Source organism: Trachypithecus francoisi, unplaced genomic scaffold (genome assembly GCF_009764315.1).
Source record: "Trachypithecus francoisi isolate TF-2019V2 unplaced genomic scaffold, Tfra_2.0 Lachesis_group7, whole genome shotgun sequence".
In the NCBI taxonomy this organism is placed as follows: Eukaryota; Metazoa; Chordata; class Mammalia; order Primates; family Cercopithecidae; genus Trachypithecus; species Trachypithecus francoisi.
The window spans coordinates 51031090-51052853 of record NW_022681472.1 but is presented as its reverse complement, the minus strand read 5'-3'; the positions used below and the strand labels follow the sequence as shown (position 1 = coordinate 51052853).

The 21764-nt window shown below is 47.0% G+C and overlaps 1 protein-coding gene across 3 annotated transcripts in view; it reads left to right on the top strand.

Annotated features, from left to right (window-relative positions):
* Positions 1-21383, top strand: part of CUNH8orf37 (chromosome unknown C8orf37 homolog) — a 51373-nt gene extending 29990 nt beyond the window's left edge. The window contains exons 6-14 of one of the 3 annotated variants that reach the window (XR_004435140.1): positions 8982-9161; positions 9558-9639; positions 10468-10523; positions 11921-12068; positions 13935-14017; positions 14124-14831; positions 16493-16696; positions 16811-16909; positions 20689-21383. Coding sequence is in view for 1 of the 3 variants with exons in the window: in XM_033202150.1 (XP_033058041.1) it covers positions 8982-9161; positions 9558-9639 (262 nt within the window). In the remaining 2 variants the exon portion in view is untranslated. Of the gene's footprint in view, positions 1-8981; positions 9162-9557; positions 9640-10467; positions 10720-11920; positions 12069-13934; positions 14018-14123; positions 15542-16492; positions 16697-16810; positions 16910-20688 lie in introns of those variants that run through there. The other 2 variants (XR_004435141.1, XM_033202150.1) reach the window with 2 other exon arrangements.
* The last annotated feature ends 381 nt before the right edge of the window (positions 21384-21764 follow it).

Genomic DNA, 21764 nt, shown 5'->3' with positions numbered 1-21764 from the left:
AAAATTGAGCTACCATGTGATCCAGCAATCCCACTGCTGGGTATATACACAAAAGAAAGGAAGTCAATATATTGAAGAGGTATCTGCATTCCTATGTTTGTTGCAGCTCTGATTACAATAGAAGCAACCTAAGTGTTTGTCAACAGATGAATGGATAAAGAAAATGTGGTACATGTACACACCGGAATACTATTCAGCCATAAAAATGAACGAGACCCAGTCATTTGCAACAACATGGATGAAACTGGAGATGATTATGTTAAGTGAAATAAGTCAGACACAAATATCACATGTTCTCACTTATCTGTAGGATCTAAAAATCAAAACAAGGAACTCATGGACATAGAGAGTAGAAGGATAGTTACCAGAGGGTGGGAAGGGTAGTGGGGACCTGGCAGCATAGGTAAGATGGTTAATGGGTACCAAAAAATAGGAAGAATGAATAAGACCTAGTATTTGATAGCACCACAGAGTGACTACAGTCAATACATAATGAATAATTAATTGTACATTTTTTTTTTTTTTTTTTTTTTTTTTTTTTTTTTTGTTGAGACGGAGTCTTGCTCTGTCGCCCAGGCTGGAGTGCAGTGGCCGGATCTCAGCTTACTGCAAGCTCCGCCTCCCGGGTTTACGCCATTCTCCTGCCTCAGCCTCCCGAGTAGCTGGGACTACAGGCGCCCGCCACCTCGCCCGGCTAGTTTTTTGTATTTTTAGTAGAGACGGGGTTTCACTGTGTTCGCCAGGATAGTCTCGATCTCCTGACCTCGTGATCCGCCCGTCTCGGCCTCCCAAAGTGCTGGGATTACAGGCTTGAGCCACCGCGCCCGGCCAATTGTACATTTTTAAATAACTTAGAGTATAATTGGGTTGTTTGTAACCCAAAGAATAAATCCTCGAGGGGATGGATATCCCATTTTCTGTGATGTGCATATTTCACATTGCATACCTGTATCAAAATATCTCATGTACCCCCATAAATATATACACCTACTGTGTACCCACAAATATTTTTTTAATTTTTAAGTGTAAAAAAGTTATGAGATGAAAAAGGTTGAGAACTGTTGTACACAATCCTGATTACCCTTCCTAGCCCACCCTACCCCAGCCTAAAGATGTAATTTCTCCCTCTCCCATCTGCTTTCAGACTTTGTTTCTCATATAATACCTTGAATTGTAATTATTTGTGTGCTTATTGTATTCATCTTGGAGATTAGATTTCAAGCTCTTTAAAGTCTCTGAGTGGTACAGGGGAAACTGGAAGAGTTTTGTCACTAACTTCCTGGGATCACTCTAAGTAAGCCAGAGTGTCTTTGGCCTCATATGTGAAATGAGGATTGGATTATTGTTTTCTCGTTTGTTTGTTTTTGCTTGTTTGTTTGTTTTGAGATGGAGTTTCACTCTTGTTGCCCAAGCCGGAGTGCAATGGCATGATCTAGGCTCACTGCAACCTCCACCTCCCAGGTTCAAGCAATTCTCCTGCCTCAGCCTCCCGAGTAGCTGGTATTACAGGTGCCCGCCACCACACCCAGCTTATTTTTGTATTTTTAATACAGACAGGGTTTCACCATGTTAGCCAGGCTGGTCTTGAACTCCTGACCTCAGATGATCTGCCTGCCTTGGCCCCCCAAACTGCTGGGATTATAGGCATGAGCCACCACACACGGCCTATTAAGTTTTCTTCTAACTTGCAGATGGTATGAGTACTGTTCCTCTAAAACACCTAGTGCACCTAGTGTTGTGCTAGCCACACATTGGGAGATGTGGTGTGCGTGGTGGGGAAGATCCCAGATTCTGGGGTCAGAGAGACATGGGTTCCAAAAGATATCATCTGTCTTCTCTGAGGCTGCACTAGAGACATAGTTAGGATTGAGTTAAGAATTCAGTCTGTCCCATACAGTCCCATGAGATACAAATTGAACGAATTATAAGAAGTAGTTGAGAGAGAAAAATGACAAGCACTTTTTCCAAGTATGGTACTATTGTTCACAGTTATTCTGTCTCCTCTCCCAGAAGGATTGTATACCCTCACCTGTTGAACTCAGGAGGAGAAGAATGACATCCCACTCTTTGAGATGAAAGGACCTCAGGAAGACAGTCCCAAGAAAGCCATGTTCAGTTAAGGCAGGGTGAGGGCATGAGGAGCTCACTTACCATGAAGTGGGCATTCCAGAAGGCATGGTGAATGAAGTTGGTCAGGAGGCAACAGTTGGGGTGGTAGGGAAGGCAGGGGGTGGCAAGAGATGGGGAAGAACGAGCAGTATTAGGGTGAGAGCCTAGAAGGAACTCATATTTCAACCAAAAAAACAATAGGGATCAGAGCCTTGCGGGGATTGAGCGGCCTTGATCTAACTGCATCTGGTCTCTGCTAGAACAAGGCAGTTTCCATGTGTGATGTAAGCTCAGGCTCTGGCCCTGGGTGGTAACCCAGGCTGCGGGGTGGGGAGGGAGGTCGGGGAGAGGGATTGTCAGGTTGTTTGCACCCAGTTTAGCAGCCTACATCCTTTGCTCTCACCTTTGAGTAGAATTGATTTAAATAGAATCCAATTTGTTAGGAGACTGCGAAGTTCATTTCTGGCTAGAAAAGTACACAATACTCAAGAAAAAATGGTGTTGAGGTATTGTATCTTCGGAAGGCCGTTTCCGGGCACTCTTGAGTACTTGGGAATGAGGCCTAAGTGCTAACTCTTACCAAGCCTTTGTTCATAAGAACAAGTTAGTATCGGGGATTAAGTGGATTGGGGTTCAGATAGATTTAAAAAGTGGGAAAGACTGAGGGTCCAGGCTTCAGTTTTGCTGGAGATTAATACCAGAGAAGAGACATGGAGGAAATTGAAGCACAAAAACTTGCCCAAAATCACACAGGTTGTAAATGGCAGTGTAGTGTTCAGACCTAGCTCAGCTGAGTAACACAGGGCTTTCACCCTGGTATTCCCCCATTGAGCCTTGACAGACCAATAGATGAATACACTAGACTGTGAGAATATACAATCCCAGTGTTACCAGAATAATACTTTCAGATATTTTGTATGATTTTATTTAGAGGAGCCAAGATACAGTGCCTGACTGTAGCTATGTCTCAGGTTGTCTTCCCAGTGCTCATGGACAGGCAGCAGCTTCCATGAACAGTATGAGAAGGCCAGGTTAGGCACAGCAGGAAACAGTTCGGTGACCCATGAGTCAAGTCTGCCATGGGCTCAGGGGTGTGAAATGAGAGACTACCATGGGTTTGCTAACCCTGGCAGTCTCGGGATTGGGGGCTGGGTTCTTGTCTAGCTCAGTGCTTCTCCACCCTGGCCTCAGATAGAGTCAGCTGGAGAGCTCTAAAAAGTGTCAGTAACCCAGGCCTTAGGCCCAGAAAATCTGATTCATTTTTCTGCAGTGAGACCCAAGCATCGGTACTTTTCAACAACTCTCCCACTTATTCTAGTGTTGTACAGCCAGGGTTACAATCCACTAACAGCAGTAAGACCTTGGGCATATCATTTTCCTCTCTGGGCTTTAGTATCCTCACCTATTACAAAACAATTCTCTAAAAGATCTTACTGCCTGTATAAAAATATTAGGTTATACTAAGTGATTTTTAATGTCCCTCCCAGAATTAAAGTTCCATGAATCTCTTTTCATAATGTAATCATTCAGAAATAATTATTTTATTTAGGGTTGAGTGTGTATTGTGATCAATGTTTCTCTTAGTCCCCTAGAAACAGTCAGTGCCAACTTCAGGGTTTGAGTTCCCTAATGACCAATTCACTTTACATAGAAAAGAATAACAGCCTCCAAAGGTTGACAATACAAATTCTTCCCATTAGGAGAAGTATCTTAGAGTGTGTGGCCCTCTTGAAAGTGAGTCATTGGCACCATCTTCCATTGCAAAGAGCAGCACTTATTAGCAATGTTAGGTAGAAAGCAGGACTCTAGAAAGTGGATGGAAAACAATAGAGAAACTACATAACGTAGAAGCCATTTTAAGTTCTTAGAGTCAAGTAAAATTGACATTCACAGGTATGTAGGGAAAACTGTAAAAGATCTGCTCTCAAAGAATATAATGCTTAATCCTTACATAATTTTTTGAGGGATGGGGGATTAGACAAGAGTTTGAAGGCACAGATAACGTGTGCACTCATGATGCTCAGCACCACGTCCTCAGCAAAGGAGCTCCAGGCCACTTCTTGCCTTTGCCCCTGTTAATAAGCAGAGTCTCAGCCGGGCCTGGTGGCTCAAGCCTGTAATCCCAGCACTTTGGGAGGCCAAGACGGGCGGATCACAAGGTCAGGAGATCGAGATCATCCTGGCTAACCCGGTGAAACCCTGTCTCTACTAAAAAATACAAAAAAAAAAAATCGCCGGGCGAGGTGGCGGGCGCCTGTAGTCCCAGCTACTCAGGAGGCTGAGGCAGGAGAATGGTGTAAACCCGGGAGGCGGAGCTTGCAGTGAGCTGAGATCCGGCCACTGCACTCCAGCCTGGACGACAGAACAAGACTCTGTCTCAAAAAATAATAATAATAATAAGCAGAGTCTCACACTAAACAGGCTGCTGCATTGTGTGAGGTTATGAGCACAGGCCTAGGGTTAGACTGCCTGGATTTGAATACTGGCCTTATGGGGCATGTGATGTTCTATAGGGCACGTATCCTCCCTGAGCCTCTTCTCCCCAGCCTGTGCAACAGGGATAAGAATGTTCACCTAACAGAGAGTGATGCTGGGAGGAAGTGGATGGGATAATCCATGGAAAGCATTTAGCGAGGCTCCTGGCACATAGTAATTACTTAATAAGTGTGAATTATTTGCTGAGATCTCTGTACAATGTAAAAATGCATACCTTAAACATGGCTCTCTGCCATGATTCTAGATAGGTTTTTTCCTTCAACATTCTTCTTTTTTTACCTTAAAATGTTTGTCCCACCAAGTTTCATCTTACAACAGGAGGCCCAAAGTGACACATTTTAGAGCCTTCAAAGCAGAGGACCATTTCACTTAAATGCCCACCTGCACTGTGCCAGGCATGGCAGTAGACCCAGAGGTGCCAGACACCACAAAGGAGCAAGGGTTGGCAAAACATGGGTCATTTCCTAAGGAACTGTAATCATTGGTCTTTTACATCAGGTATCTTTGACTCTGGTCAGTACCACACATCAAGTACCACCACGCACGGTGCGTTTAGGCTACTTCACAACCGAGTGAAATTCAACACTGGCCATCCCCCTGTTGCTCATCATTGATTATAATGTGACCAAAATGGAAATTGCTAACCTATGTGTCAGTGCTTGTGCTGGAAACATAGTGCTTCCAGATAGGGGGGAAAAAGCAATTCAGTTAAACGTCCCTTTTATGGGTCTATAATTCTTACTGCAACTTCAAGTCGGCTGTTGAGTCCTCAAGTCACATTCTGAACCCAACTCTGGCTGTTTCTGAGACCTGAGGGACCCAGCAAAGGAGGGAGGTCCTGAAGCAGCCTTTCCAGGGGTAGAGTTAGTGACAGCGAAGAAGAAAGAGACAAATTTGTCTCCAGGGACTCAGGGTTGTAAAAGACCCACCATCCCGAGCGTTCTAAACAGTGAAACAAATAAGTTGAGAATCTAACCCATAGCGGGCAGACCAACACTGAGGACCGGATCTCATTTCTTTGTTGGGCTTTGGTCTCTCAGGAAAAGCACCCAGAACGCTTCATCCAAATCTGCCTGCTGTGAACAATATCCCATAGTGGTGGAGCTAAATGTTTTTCTCTGGCTGAAAATAGAAATCCTCCCTAGTGTAAACCCCCTGTCTTTGCTTTTAGGAGAAAAGGATAGGCACCAAATATTAGGATCTTTCCAGGGAAGTTTACCAGCCCTTTCAACACAGAAGCACTTGTCATCTTGAGCTTGTGAGCTTGAGCTTGAGCCTAAGCTTGTGGGCTTGAGCTTGCTTTCTGGGAAAGAAAAATTGGAACGTTCTAACTGATTCACTTAAAAAATCAATTCTGTGGCACTTAAAGGAATCTAAGTGAATCTAAAGTTAAAGAGAAACAATGAAATGATTCCTCACCTACAATGAAAGGTTGAAAATCAAGGTAAGGACCTTGGTGAGCTAAGGGAGGAAATCGCAAGGGCATGCACGTTAATGCTGATGGGCTCTTTGAGGCCAGGAAACCATATCTTCATGACCTTTGAGCATGATTGTTCAGCACAAATATTTCCAGAGTACAGTAATTTGGTTTTGTTTTTAAGAGTTGTTGTTGCTTTTTTTGATGGACTGAAAAACAAAATGAAAAATTATTTCATGTTCTCACTTTTTTGTGCATTGAAATATAGTACATAAAAAGCAGAAATCCCTCCATTATCCCAACAGAGAAACACTGCTCATTTAATGTCTGTCCTTCCAGATTTTGGGATGAATGGATGGATAAATGATAGAGATATTTACTGAAATATTTTTCTTAATAGAAATGGGTCCTGTCCTACATATTATCCTGCCATTTGCTTTTGTTTTACTAAACAGCATATCATGGCCGTCTTTCCTGGCCAATATACACATATTTCTTAGAATGGCTTTGTGGTATTCATGGTGTGGGTGTTCCATGAGTTCTCTAACCATTCTTCTGTTTATGGAGATCTTGGTTTCAGTTATGAAAAATGCTTCAGGGAATATCTTTGTACATATATTGATACACATGCTTGCTAGTATTTCCTTAGAAACAGATTATTAAAAGTGGTACTGCTAGGCAGAGATTATGCATTTCTAACAAGCTTCAAGGTGATGCCTGTTTGCTGTTCTGTGGACCATATTTTGAGCCGCAAGTCCATGGATGTAGTCTGCCCTGTAACAAATTCAACTAATCAGATCAGCATGCTGTAGAGGCCACATGTGGGCATTCTGGTGGATAGTGCCAGTGGAGCCCACTCTTGCCAACTTCAGTAAAGCCATCTTGGACCCTCCAGACCTGCCAGTCTGCCATGTAAACACCAGCAAGTGACTTCAGCTGATGTGGAACAGAAGCATTGCCGGGCCAGGCCTGTCTGGTTTCAAGGTTCATAGAATTGTGAGATATAGAATAAAATGGTAGTTCTGTTAAAGCCGTACCCCAAAAACACTGGGATTGCTTGGTCATAGAATTTACATGTTTTTAATTCAGATGATATCGCCAGATTACCCTTTCACAAAATTGTGTCAATTTCTATTAGTACAACTAGGGATAAGAGCGACTAATATTTTTTCTAAAGGCACGGAAAGAGTCTGTGTTTGTTGAGCATTATTGACTGTTTAAAATATATTTTATCATGAAATATTTCAAACATACAGGAAACCACAGGGAATAGGATAAAACAATAGTTCAAACATTTTTGTTGTTTCTTGAGTCAAATTTAACGGTAATTCTGGCAGACACAGTGGTTCATGCCCATAATCCCAGCACTTTGAGAGGCGGAGACAGGAGGATGACTTGAGGCCAGGGTTTGAAGATTCTAGGTAACATACTGAGACCCATTTCTACAAAAAATGTTTTAAAATTAGTCTGGCATAGTCCTAGCTATGCAGGAGGCCAAGGCAGGCAGATCACTTGAACCCAGGAGTTCAAGATTACTTGAGCTATGACCAGGCTACTGTGTCTAACCTAGGTGGCAGAGCAAGACCCTGTCTCAAAAAAAAAAAAAAAGTAATTATTCTTCAGAGAATTGTCCACATCACACTTCAGCTAAATAGTTAAACTGAGATTTCAATCCAAATGTGTTTGACTGCAAAGCCCAAACTCATTTTGTTTACCAACTTCCCTTCTTATATAACTCATATTGTAGATATATAGTATTTAACAGATGTCTTAAGACTTTGGGTCATGTTGCCTAAGTAGCTTCTGAAGATCACAGAACTAAAAAGAAAAAGAACAACATCTAGCCTAGCCTCTGACTGTCTCTTCATCTCTCCCTCCCATAGCTAAAGTATCTTAGCCCACTCCCTTTGCCTTGCCACCCCCTAGGGCTGTAGACAAGTTTATAAACTATCACCTTGCAATCAGTGAAGCGTTCTGCCAAGGGCTTCTTGGAAGAAGGGGCGGGACATGGGCAGGGAGGGAGAAAGTGGATTTATCAATGAGATTCCTGTTGGCAGGGATTGAGAATGGGAGAAGGTCAGGGAAAATTAGGGAAATGAAAAATATTTAAGAAATACAAAATAAGAGAAGTCAATCGAGGTCATATTTCTAAAAGAAATAGGTGTGTGAATTATGACACTCTGGGCAAAGAGAGTTCAGGCCATCTAATGCCAGCCACCAGGTGATAGGTACACAGAGCTCCCAGCACACAGGACCCTGGCATGGGGAGGCATCTGACATCCAAAGGCACTTTCTTCACCCAGGGCAGCTGAAGGGCAGGGGCAGGTGGTAGAGGTAGAAAGACGCATGCCAAAGCCCTGTGCTCAAGGTTCCAGAACACAGTTGAGGCCCACTCCAGCGCCATTCCAGTTCCCCATTGGCTACCTGGACAGCCATGAGCCACACTCAAAGGAGGAGGAGTGGGAGGGCGGTGGCGAGGCTCGGGCATGGTGGGCTGCAGGTCCTGATCCCTGCCCCGCAGGGAGGCAACTGAGGCCCGGCGAGAATTTGAGCTCAGCGCCAGCTGGCCGGCACTGCTGGGGGACCCGGAGCACCCTCCGCAGCTGCTGGCCCAGGTGCTAAGCCCCCTACTGCCTGCGGCCGGCGGCGCCTGCCAGCCAGTCCGAGTTTGGGACCCGCCAAGCCCACGCCCACCTGGAATTCACGCTGGACCGCAAGTGGAGCGCGCAGCCCCGGTTCCTGCCTGCGCCTCTGCCTCCACACCTCCCGGCAAGCAGAGGGAGTTGGCTCCAGCCTCGGCCAGCCCAGAGAGGGGCTCCCATAGTGCAGCCGCAGGCTGAAGGGCTCCTCAAGCGCTGCCAGAGTGGACGCCAAGGCCGAGGAGGCGCCGAGAGTTAGGGCTGCTAGCATGTTGTCACCTCTCAAGGCCTTGATGAACTCCTGCCTTTCCACTACTCAGCAGCCCCTGTGCCTGTGGCCCATGCCCACCCTCCAGCCCCACAGACCAGCCTGCCTGTTCCACCATCACCCGCACCAGGTCTGTGTCCTTCCAGCCATCCTCAAATGCTGCCATGCTCCCTTTGCTGCCCCCTGACCCCTGCCTGACAACCACAGAATCTGTCACCACTTTGTTCCTAAGGTAAGAGAGGGCCTTCCTTGCCTGTGACAATCTGAGGGGAGTGAGTGCAGCAGCCTTTCTAGGGTCATGGCCACCAGCACAGATTTTTCAGCTCTGCTGAAGTCCCTTGGGCAGTGAGGGAGCACGCTGTGTCACAAGGGCATCAGAGGGCCTGTGAGGGAGCCCCAGAGGGTACAGGTGAGCAGGGCAGGAAGTACATCAGGCAGCTGCATGCTCAGCTAATTCATTACCTGCTCCTCTGCTTAACCTCTGTGAGCCGTATTTAAACACAGGAAGGAACTGTGAATACCCCCAGTAAATGCTTTGACACTGAAGCTCTCTTCGGTGTTTAAGCTTATCGTGTTATGAAGGTACAGGTTGTGTTCCCTGGTAATAACTCGTATCTGTTCTGAACAGGAGTGGGGCTTTAGGACACGGAGAGTCGGCGAGAAGACAACTTCAAATGAAAGCGGCACAGGTGGAAGGGACAGTAGACTAGGTAATTCATCAAACCCCTTCATTTTACAGATGAGTCCACAGGCTCAGAGCCCTCAAGGGACATGCCTGAAGACACAGAGCATTAGCATAAGGAACTTTTTAAAGGAAAGAAAAAGAGTCTTGGAAGTTACCAAGTCCAGCCAGGGGTGGCTAGGCCCTTGAGAAAGTATCTTTGATGTCCTACCCCTCTGTTTAACCTGCCTAATTCTTCTCTCTCAGTGATTTGCCCAGTCCAGGCCTCTCTAGATGGTCCCCTGGCTTCTGCATCCCTCTTTCACCTCCTTTTTCCTCAACCAAGACAAACCACTCCTGTCCAGTCTATCAGGGCCTCCCCTCTGAAACCAGCTACTCCAGTTGAAAAACAAGCCAGTAAATAAATGTCCGCCCCTATAGCTGGGAAGAGCTGCTAATGGCTTCTAGTGGTTCTGCACTCTCAAAGGTATTCTTTTTTTAATTTAATTTTTGAAAAGCCAAAACATGTATACGGCTCAAAATTCAAACACTATAACAGTTCTCATTCCTGTGCCTACCTCATTCCATCGGGGCAGTTCCCATCCCAACTCTCAGTAACTGTTTTTTTATTAGTTTCTTGTGTATCGTTTCAGAGTTTCTTTATACTCACATAAGCAAATACAGACATATTTACAGAGAATTCTCAAGTGTTCTCAGAACCATAAGCCAAAGGAATCTTGCTAACAATAGAACTTAAGGCACTTTGTAAATTTTATTGAGCAACAAGGCTTTCCCAGGGCCCCTTTTGTCACACCATGTAAGTGGCTACTTTCTTGTAGTTGGAGTTCCTTGCTCTAAAGAAAATTGTTTCCAACAGGGCTTTGTAATAAGATCATCACCCAGAGAGAACCACAATCTGCGTCTCATTTCCAGGTATGAAAGGGTGAAGGCGTGGTGTTGGAGAAGCCAGGACCCCTCTCTTTATTATTCATTCCTTTGTTGAACATTCCTAGGCACCAGGCATTGAGCCAGGTCCTGGGGACACAAATACAGCCCCTGTGCTCATAGCAGAAGGAAGATAACATAGGCTGAGGAGATTGTCCAGTTGTGACTCACCAGATCCAACCCAGGCAGATCTGTGTTTAAAAAGAGAATTGCCATACTGAACTAGATGTACCATATGACCCAGCCATCCCACTACTGGGTATATACCCAAAGGATTATAAATTACTCTACTACAAAGACACATGCACACGTATGTTTATTGCGGCACTATTCACAATAGCAAAGACTTGGAATCAACCCAAATGTCCATCTGTGACAGACTGGATTAAGAAAATGTGGCACATATACACCATGGAATACTATGCAGCCATCAAAAAGGATGAGTTTGCGTCCTTTGTAGGGACATGGATGCAGCTGGAAACCATCATTCTTAGCAAACTGTCACAAGAAGAGAAAACCAAACACCGCATGTTCTCACTCATAGGTGGGAACTGAACAATGAGATCACTTGGACTCGGAAAGGGGAACATCACACACTGGGGCCTATCAGGGGGAGGGGGGAGGAGGGAGGGATTGCATTGGGGAGTTATACATGATATAAACGTTATGCACATGTACCCTAGAACTTAAAGTATAATAAAAAAAATAAAAATTAAAAAAAAAATAAAAAATAAAAAAAATAAAAATAAAAAGAGAATTGAGTCCTGTAGCTGAAATGTGCAAGGATAGATTTGACTTCAGGGACAGCTTGAGTTAGAGCTTAAATGATGTCATTAGGAGCCATCTCTTGGCTCTGCACCCTCTGGGCTGGTTTAATTCTCAGGCTACTCATGGTGGCCTAGGCAGCTTCAGGCTCACATCACCATTGTAGACCATGGAAGTAAGTCAGGATCTCAAGAACTCAAACCAAAATCCAGGGACCAAGTGTCCTTAGCCCTGATTGGCTTATTTAGATCACCTGCCTATTTCTGAACCAATCCCGGAAGCCAAGGGGCATGGATTGTCCTGATTGGCCTATCTTGGTCACATGGCCCACTCTTGGCTCCTAGGAGTCGGGTCAACTTTACCCAAAGCACCCAGGATGATGGTGGAGGAGGAGTGGTACCTCAAAATAAACCCAGGGTACCATAGCCACACACCAAATAAAGAAGCTGCCAGGCCACAAAAATAGGTGTTGTCCCCCACACCCATGTAATTACAAGTGAAGTGCATGTTTCATATGGGAACTGTAAGGTGCTGGGAGGCCTGACCTGGGATGAGGCATTGGGAGTGTTCCCTGAGGAAGAAGCAGCTATCACCAAGTGAAGGTTGTTGGTTTATTCTAGGGCAAGGTGACTCCAGCTGTCATGGGAAGGCCCAGAGGCAGGAGGAAACAGAGTCCTTCCAAGGAACTTAGAGCTTCACTGTCACTGGAGCTCAGAGAGCAAGGATTGGGGAGTGATGGAGTAATAGAGAGCAGAGGAAGTGACACAGGTGAGGTGGGAAGCCCGGATGCCCAGCACCTTTCATCACCGCCACCTTTAACCCCAGCCAGGTTCAACTGCCAAGCTCCACACATAACAGGTTCCCTGTGGGCTGCGTGTTCAGGCCTGTCTTCAGGCACTGTAGCTGGGAGCCAAGTGAAGATCAAATCTGACCAGGCCGTGTCTCTGCTTGAAACATGAATGAAGTTCTAGGTTCTCAGCATGGCCGTCAAGGCCCTGCCCACACTCCAGCCTTCTATCTCCCTGCCTTGTCTTCTCCCTGCTCCACAGGCCCAACGCCCCAAGGCCTGCTGGTGCTGCTCATCACTAAAGCCACAATTACTAAGAACATCCTCAGGGGAAGAAAGAGGGCTGAGGAGAGCTAGACTGTAGCCACAGGGTGCGTGTTTCTTCTTAACAGAGCAGGTGGAAGAAGGCTGGCCAGGGGACATGGGCCAGGCGTGGACACCAGCTGTGGGCCTGTTCTTAGGACTGGGTCTCAGGCACAGCATCAGGCCTCCTGGCTCATCTCAGTATACTCACAGAGGCCCCCTTGCCACTGGATGCCCATCATGAGAGCTGAGATCAGGGCAAGGGCTTTCACAGGGCAGAGATCATGGGCCAGAGAAGCCTGTGTTCTGTCTCTAGGCTCAGAAATCTGCCAAATGCTGATTCAGACTCAAGCTTGGGACTCCTGGGGAAATTTTTATTGACTTCTTTGGAAGGATCCATGAGAAATGCAATTCCATCAGAGTCACATATATAAGAAGGTGAAAAAAGCAAGACGAGAGGCTCAGAATTACATTTAATACCTAGTATCTCACTTTAGATTCTGGGCAGAACATTCTCCCACTTCCTCTCTATGGTTTCTGATCTCTTTCTGACTTATTTTTAAGCTACCCAGTTTACATATGTGGGTTTTTTTGTCTTGTTTCATTTTTTGAGATGGGGTCTCAGTCTGTCGCCCAGGCTGGAGTGCAGTGGCGCAATCTTGGCTTACTGCAACCTCTGCCTCCCAGGGTCAAGCAATTCTCCTGCCTCAGCCTCCCAAGTAGCTGGGATTACAGGCACTCACCACCACGCCCAGCTAATTTTTGTATTTTTTTAGTAGAGATGGGATTTCACCATGTTGGCCAGGCTGGTCACAAACACCTGACGTCAAGTGATCCTCCCACCTCGGCCTCCCAAAGTGCTGGGATTATAGGCATGAGCCAGCACACCTGGCCTATGTATGTGTTTTTAATTAATTAAAGTTGCTTCCGTTACTTTCTTGAAGCAGATACATAAGTAAGTAAGTAAATAAATAAGATGATGAAAGTGGTGTTTTTTAATTCCACAGAGGCACCATAGGTGTAAAATAATGTGTTATGGATCAACTCCAGGTCCTCAAATGTTTTAAAGCATTTGCTTTATATGTAGTCCATCAAAGTAGATCACAGCCATCACCAGTGAACCTTCAGTTTCCTCTGTTTAATCAGTTTCTCATGAATACACAATATACAATTTCCTCCTGACAGCCCAACAAGTGTAACTACAGCTGCAAGTGCACATCTGTGTTTAGCTAACAAACCAGCTAGGCTCACTCCAATCATCTCTTTTATACAAGAAGACCAAAAAATAGATAAAGCCTCACAGAGGTCCCAATGTCCTCCTGAATGTGTTTTATGTGCAGTAATTACCATCTGCATTCTTTCATTCATCAGCTAGAAAATTATGTTCCTCCAGATCTCTCTTAGAATCTGACCTTAGAGATCAACCACTCCAACCCCTGGTAGCAGAATCTCTGACTGCAGCTCAGGACTCTTTCTTGGTACACAGCTCCTCCTTCGTTTCTGCACAATTCAGTAAATCTCAATTTTGTATTTCTTGACATTAGAATTATGTGAAGCCAGCACAGTGCTTCTTACCTGCCAAAGCCAATGGCTAACAGAAAACTGTGGGAAGGCATCCCAATTGAAGGTAAGGCCTGTGTGGGATCTAGACCCCAGCAGTGCAGGCAACCACTCGACCGGGACATCAGCCTTACTCCTCAGCATCCATCTGCATGTTTTCCTCTTTTCTCCAGAGTATCTCTGAGCACATAATGGAAATGGCCACAAGCTCTGTAAAGCAAGACTTAATCTGTCTAAACATCTGTGTGACCATTGTTTCTTAAAGGCTGAACAGAACCCTTTCTTCCCCACCTCCCACCTTCCACTGGAGCCAAGCAGGGATGGAGTGATACGGTAGGAGAAGGTGGGTCTGGGCCCTGCATCCAGCTGCCTGCCCAAAGCAAGTTCCCCTCACTGACAATCCCAGGTACCTGCTAAGCCCTTTTTCAAAGTCATGACTTCAAGTGATCCACCCACCTCAGACTCCCAAAGTGCTAGGATTACAGGCATGAGCCACCGCGCCCGGCCCCCACTAAGCCCTATTTCAACAGGCCTGGCCCCCTCTAAGCCCTTTTTCAACAGAGAAACTGAGTCACAGCAAATAGCCTAACAGCCACCATCCACACGTGGAGATCCTGTCTGCAATAGCTATCTTGCTAAGTCTCAGACCACTTAAGGTCTCCTTAAAAGCAAGCCTTGGGTGCCTTATCTCCCTCACACCAAGCAGTCTCCAAGGTGTTTTGCTAGATAAAAGGCCATCTCCTCCTGAGAGAGTCATGTCATCCCCTGTCCTCACCCCCAGCAGAAGCAGCAGCTCCTCCGATCATATGTGACTGTATATCAGCAGTTTCTCCCACACTTCAAGAGGAATCATGATGCAACAGTGAGCTGCAGGCATAGAGGTGAGGAAGGCTGGACAAAGCCAAACCCGTGAGAAGAGCATTACCTGGGCCCTGATGGAGGGGAGAGGAGTCCTGGGGTGGAGTGGGGCAGGGGGAGAAAAGTGTCTGGAGCCCTGTGCTCACCGTGTGGTCCTGCAGAGCAGCCAGGGCATCACCTGGAAGCTCATCAATCATGCAGACCCTCAGGTCCCACCCAGGCCTCCTGGATCAGGTTGTGCATCCTCCAGATCACTGGGTGATTTGGACATAAAGTTTGAGAAACACTGAGTCTGCAGGACTCCATGATTCATTAGATCAGGGGAGAGAGTCTCCAGGTCCTTTCTTTGAACCTTCCCACACAGCAACTGTAAATAATAAATGCCAGGCACAAAGCTCTTCACTGTGTTAAGTAAGAAAATGCGTGTTTTCTTATTTAATTCTGGTAACACGCCTGGGAAGTGTGCCTTATTACTCCCATTTGACAGATGAAGGAAAGAGGCTTGAAGAGGTTAAATAACTTACACCAGGTCAAAAACTGAAAGAGCTGGGATTTCATTCTGAGGGCTGCTTGACCTCTACACCTACTGCTATGATGCAATAATTATGGCTTTTCTGCTTTGGGTGCTGTGAGGCTTAAAATAAAGCTCCAAGCAAAACATACCCCTCTCTAAATCAGAGCTGGAACTCACTTTAGGAATCCGGGCTGAGGCTCCTTGGGGCCTCCCTGCAGGGATGGGAGGGGTCAGGCAGGGCTCCAAGCTCCTCCCATAAAACAGAGCTGGGCACAAAGTCCCAGCAACAGAGGCCCTGTCCAGGCTTGTCCTTCAGCCGAAAGCTCACTCGGAACAAAACAGAGTCCTCTGGGCCTCAGTGTGACTCTGTGGCTTCTGGGGCAGGGGATCTTGCCACAGATCCCATTGCTGTGGCCGCTCCTCTGGAAACTGCCTGGCCTGCAGCTTCACCTAGCTACAGCCCCCAGGCTAAGCCCCAGGAAGTTTATCTCCAAGACCTCTCTCCAGAAGTGCCATTTCCAGCTACTTTCTCTGAATCCAGTGCTAATGTCTCCTCTGTGAAGTCTGCTCAGCTGCCCCAAGCAAATCCAAAGGCTCTAGGCTCTGTGCTCCCATCAAATGAGGCATATTCATTTCTGCACACATTACTTGAGCATATATTATTGCCCAGTAACCATGCAGGATGTGATTACATACTTTATCTTATTTAATCCTTGAGCTATGAGATGGATACTACTATTCCCATTTCACAGCTATGAAAATTTAGGCTAGTGGGTTTTGAAGCTAGAATTTAAACTTGGAGTCCCAGTTCCAAATCCAATACTTCTTAACCACACAAGTGCAACATTTTTCATAGATTTAGTATAGGACTTACATTACGCAAGTGTGTCTTTACCACTAAGCTGCACCGCTTTCTGGGGTCCCCATCATATCTTATTCATTTGTGTTTCCCAGTGCAAAATACAGTGCCTACAATAGAATCTATGCTGAATAGACTAGGTTGAACTGAATTATTCAGCAAACAGTTACCAAAAGACTGTGTGCTGGACCATTTGCAAGGCACAACTACCATAAAGATGAAAAGATGACCCCCACCACCATCACACTCCCCCTACTCTGCCAGAAAAAAACACCCCTGCATAAGACATAAGGACATTGCTATTTATGTAGGTTCTTGTAACAATGGAAGATGCCCAGAGTGTGCTGGAAGCCTCAGGAAGGAGCACTGGAGTCTGCATGCAGGAAAGGGCAGGTGGGGGAAGCGGCCACCACAGCAGATGCAGAGCCTGAGCAACACAACATGACAGAGAACTCTGCCATGTGGGCGAGCAGGACAGGACATTTCCAGGGCAGAGCGGAGGCTACAACACAGAGGTGTGAGAGAGCCTGGTTTTCCTAGAACTTTAAGGGAATAATAAATAGCACTGTGGAGGGAGTGGGTTTCCTAATGAGTACCCCATAAATTGAACTCCTTCCACCCAAAACTAGGGTCATTCCTACCCAAAGCAGAGCCTACCCCAATCCATGAACACTGGAAAACAGACCTGAATGCATTTTACTTCAAGACAAGAAAGAGTCAATGCCCAGGTGAGTGTGCTCTGTTTCTTTTCCCAGGTCACAAAGAGCCCACCCCAGTCCCAGGAGAACAGAGAGGGTGTCTGTGAGAAACTCCAAGTATCTCTTCTTTACAGTTCCCTCTGGTAATCTGAAATTCCCTCCAGTCTGTAGAAAGACAGATGCTGGGAATAAGTGTCCCCCACCCCAACCCAACCCCAGCAGGGTTCAGGAACTGTTAGCTGTCCAGAATCACTGCCCATGAAGTGCTGCAGGGAGTGGCCAGAGGCTGGCGGGTAGCCTGAGCCATACCAACACGGCCTTATCTGCTGTATGTCATCTCCGAAAGGTGATGGGAGCTACTGAAGAACGTCGAGCAGGAGGTGACACTAGGAAGGTCACTCTGAGCCATGGGGGGTTAGGAGCAGAGAGGAGGGCACAACGAGGCAAAAGTGCCTGTAAGGAGTTTCCCCTGTAAGGAATCACCCCAAAACTCTGGCCAGGGCAGCAAGGATGGAAAAAAAAGAGGGAGTCAAGAGATGTTTAGGAGGTGATACATAGCGCCTTACGATTAACTACATGTAACAGACAAAAGGAAAGAAGGCTTCAAACTTGACCCAGGGTTCCAGCCTGGGCAGCTGGCTGGCTCGTGGTGTCATTCTGGAGGCTGAGAACAAGAGAGAGAGAAGTTTGCAGAAGAGAAGAGCTCACTTTGGGTTTGAGGTCTGGGATATCTAAGGCAAGACGCCCAAGAGGTGTGGATATCAGGAAAGAAAGCCAGTCTGGAGAGAGAGATTGGGAGTCAGCTGACTATAAGAAGGCACATTTCCCAGGCAACAGGAGCCTGGAGTCAAAAATAGCATGACAGTGAGTCACCCAGGACAGCCTTTCTCTGCTTCTGCCTCCTCCCACTCTTAGGGAACTCCAGCCCCTCTCAACATATTCCAGGGAATCCTGGCAAACCCTGGTATATGTGGGGGGTGGGGGAGGGGGAACAGGAGGTTACATAAACTTACTTCTTGAACTAGACTTCTGTGCCACATGCTATCCATGGTTCCCCCTTCCCTGCTCCTGCTCACTGTGGTGGTGTCCTGGACCACCCAAGACTCAGAGCCATGCCTAGGTCCAGATGCTCATTCCAGGAGCCACCACAATTGCCCTGTCTCACTGGGACCAATGTACCCACTGTCGAGGGCATTGCTGTCTGCATTGAAAAGGAACAAATGCACAAAAAGCATGTGAAGTATGACCACAATTAGAAGTAGCTTCTTTGAAAACCAGCAGAACCCAGCCCAACCCTAGTCCCTCACCAGCCAAGCCTTTTCTAGGTCCTGGTCTGCCTCTAGATCAGGGCTAATTTGTTCAGTATCCACCCCCACTATCACCAACAACACCAACACCACCATCACCAGGAAGGTCCCCAGCATCTCTGCCCCAGTCCCCACTGACACCCTGGCCCCTATCCAAGCATGCCTCTCCTCTTACCTCAGGATTAACATCTTTCCACAATGACTGACATTGGGAACATCCATTTGCTACAAGGAAAAAAGACCCTAATCCCACACTGTGCAATCTGAAGGCATAGCCCAAGTAGACAATAACACCCAGAGACTGGATTACTCTGTCTTAAATAGCATCATCTGTGGGTCCACCATGAGCAAATTCTGTTGGTGCTACTGTTTTTTTTGTTGTTGTTTGTTTGTTTGTTTGTTTTGAGACGGAGTCTCACTCTGTCGCCCAGGCTGGAGTGCAAGTGGTGCAATCTTGGCTCACTGCAAGCCTCGCCTCCCAGGGTCACGCCATTCTCCTGCCTCAGCCTCCGAGTAGCTGGGACTACAGGCGCCCGCCATCACGCCTGGCTAATTTTTTGTATTTTTAGTAGAGACGGGGTTTCACCGTGTTAGCCAGGATGGTCTCGATCTCCTGACCTCGTGGTCCGCCCGCCTCGGCCTCCCAAAGTGCTGGGATTACAGGCATGAGCCACCACACCCGGCCAGTGCTACTCTTAAAAAGGTAGCAGATTCTAGTCTCTTCTTACTACCTCCGTTGCTCCCAGCCCAGACCCAGCCACCATTTTCTCTTGCCTGGATTATTGTCATAGGTCTGTTTCTGCCCTTTGGCATATTCTCAACACAGTGAGCCTTTTAAAACATCAATTAGAACACATCACTCCTCTGCTCAGAACCCTCCCTAGTCTTCCTACCTCAGAGTAAAACCCAAGTTTTTACAAAACCCTAAATTATCAGCCCTAATACCCCCACCCTACACACACACACACACACACACACACCCCTCCACCACTATTGACCTGATTTATCTTGGGGGTTAGTCTGATTCACTCTGCTTCCTTCAGTTCTCAAGCAAAGAATTTTTGCTGTTCTCTCAGTACTATCATAAAAAATAATAATAATTTATTATTATTAAAATAATTTTTAAAATAAATTTAGTTGAAAGATCTACTTGGCTTTTATTAGCAATTCATGAATCGGGCAGCATCCCATCTACAGATTTAGAACAGGTACTCTGATGCACTGAGGTGGGGGGTGGAGCTTATAGGCAGAAGAGGGCTGAAGAAGCAGAAATGGAGCACAAAGTGGGATGCTCGTTTCAAAGTGACTTTCCTGATAGTGTTAAAACAGAGGGGTTTTCCTTATCATGCCGGCTCAGGTAAGCTGGTGCCCTTCTGATTATTTTCCTATTTTTTGGAAAATGGGCCCATTTTAGAGTTAAGTTTAATTATATAGCAAGCTAGCACAAGTGGCTCCATTCTGGCTTGGTCTGGTCTGTTGGACCTAGTGCAAGAGCTCAGCCCAAAGCAATGGCCTCCTATAAGCTTCATTACACCTGCTGTCCCCCAACCTGGAATACTCTCCATGCACATGATCACACACCAACCCTTCAGTCTCTGCTCAAATGTCACCATCTCAGTGACTGCCCTATTGCAAATGTCAACACGCACACCCACCCACCCTGCATGCACACACACACACACACACACACATACACATCCTATCCCTTCACCCTGCTTTTTCTCCTTGGCATTTCTTGCAATGTGATCTTACTTATCTTGTGTCTGTCTGCCTCCATGAAGACCAGAATTGTGTCTGTTTTGTTCCCTGCTGTACCCCCAGTTTCTAGAAGAGTGTTTATTAATGTGTGTTGAGTTAAATATGTTGATTTGTTGTCATTGAGGAGGCAAAACAACAGGCTGGTTCTTTCCTGGGACACTGCTAGTTCCCTTACAAATAGACCTGGGCGAGTCCGTTCACCAGGTCCCCAGACATGCCCAGAACTGCCTGAGGCCTGGCAAGCTCAGCTCTGCTCAAACCAGAAAGCTCTGCTGGGGGTAAGCAGCAGCTGACATCCTGGGTGTGAAAGGTCACTGCGGGGAGGAAGATGGGCCCTGCAAAGAGAAGAGCCATGGGCTGTGGGAATGCTGGGAGGACAGCATTCCCAAGACACCCAGATGAAAGGGGCTGGCCTGGGAGACAACAGAGAAAGAGTCGTGCCAGGAAAACCAGGGGAGCAGAGGGGTGGGGTATGGCTGATGGTGTCTCCTGCCCCAGAGAAGTCTGTAAGTAGAGCCCCGGAAAGCCCATCTAAGTAGAAGCCTTCACCCAGTTTCCAGGAAATCGTGAGAGGAGAAGCCAGAGAGGAAAGGGTGGGAGCCCAAATGGGGTAGAGAAGTGGATAAGGGGAGCAAAGACAACTTTCTCAACAAACTTTGCTGCAAAACAATCTATATAGGCCAAGAGAGCAGGATATGCAGAGGACTTTTGTAATTTGAAAGAGATCTTCATATTCCTTTTCAGGGAGGAAGAAGCCAATGAAGAAGAGGTTGAAGGCACAGGCAACGGAAGGATACTCAAAGGAATAATAATCCAGAGAAGGCAGGAGGATGAGAGGCTTACCACCTGTGGACGGTTCAGTCTTAGCTCAGCAGAGGGACCACCCTTCCTCGGAGAAGGGGACAGAGAGGAGAACACAAGCAGAGAATTTCGCTGGTGACAGGGCAGGAAGTGGCGGCGGCCACACTGAGGACACCTCTTCCAAAAAACAGGAAGAGTCGTGGCTGGGAGGCAGGGAGGCTTGCAGAAAGCACTAGGGTCTGAAAGGGCTGTGACGGGAAATGGGAGAAGGAGCTGACAGAGTCCACGTGAGAGGCTTTGGGAGCAGTGTCTCCCAAAATGAAGCAACAACAACAAAACATGTAACTTCTCTTTGGGATGCAGCTGCTGACTGAGGCTGTGTGATCTGCGCAGCAGAGGAAGGGGGCTCAGCTGGTGAGGGCAAGGGCTGGCTCAGCCAGAAGCAGGAGCAGGGAGTGTGTGCACAAGGACGGGAGACCATGAGAGCACCAGGCCAGCAGGCAGTGGGGCAGAAACAGCAGTGCATTGAGGATGGGCTCTTTTACTTGGTAAGTGGGGGGGGAGGCCAGGAACTCAAGATCCCCATGAGATCCTAGAAGAGGTTTCGTGGGAGAGAGGGGCAAGCAGGAAGGATAAGAGTTCAGTGAGCTGGAGGCCGGGCGTGGTGGCTCAAGCCTGTAATCCCAGCACTTTGGGAGGCCGAGACGGGTGGATCACGAGGTCAGGAGATCGAGACCATCCTGGCTAACACGGTGAAACCCCGTCTCTACTAAAAAATACAAAAAACTAGCCGGGCGAGATAGCGGGCGCCTGTAGTCCCAGCTACTCGGGAGGCTGAGGCAGGAGAATGGCGTAAACCCGGGAGGCGGAGCTTGCAGTGAGCCGAGATTGCGCCACTGCACTCCAGACTGGGCGACAGAGCAAGACTCCGTCTCAAAAAAAAAAAAAAGTTCAGTGAGCTGGATACTTTGGAGTTGGGATGACAAGCTCCCTGCTGTGGCCTTGAGGATGGGAGGCTG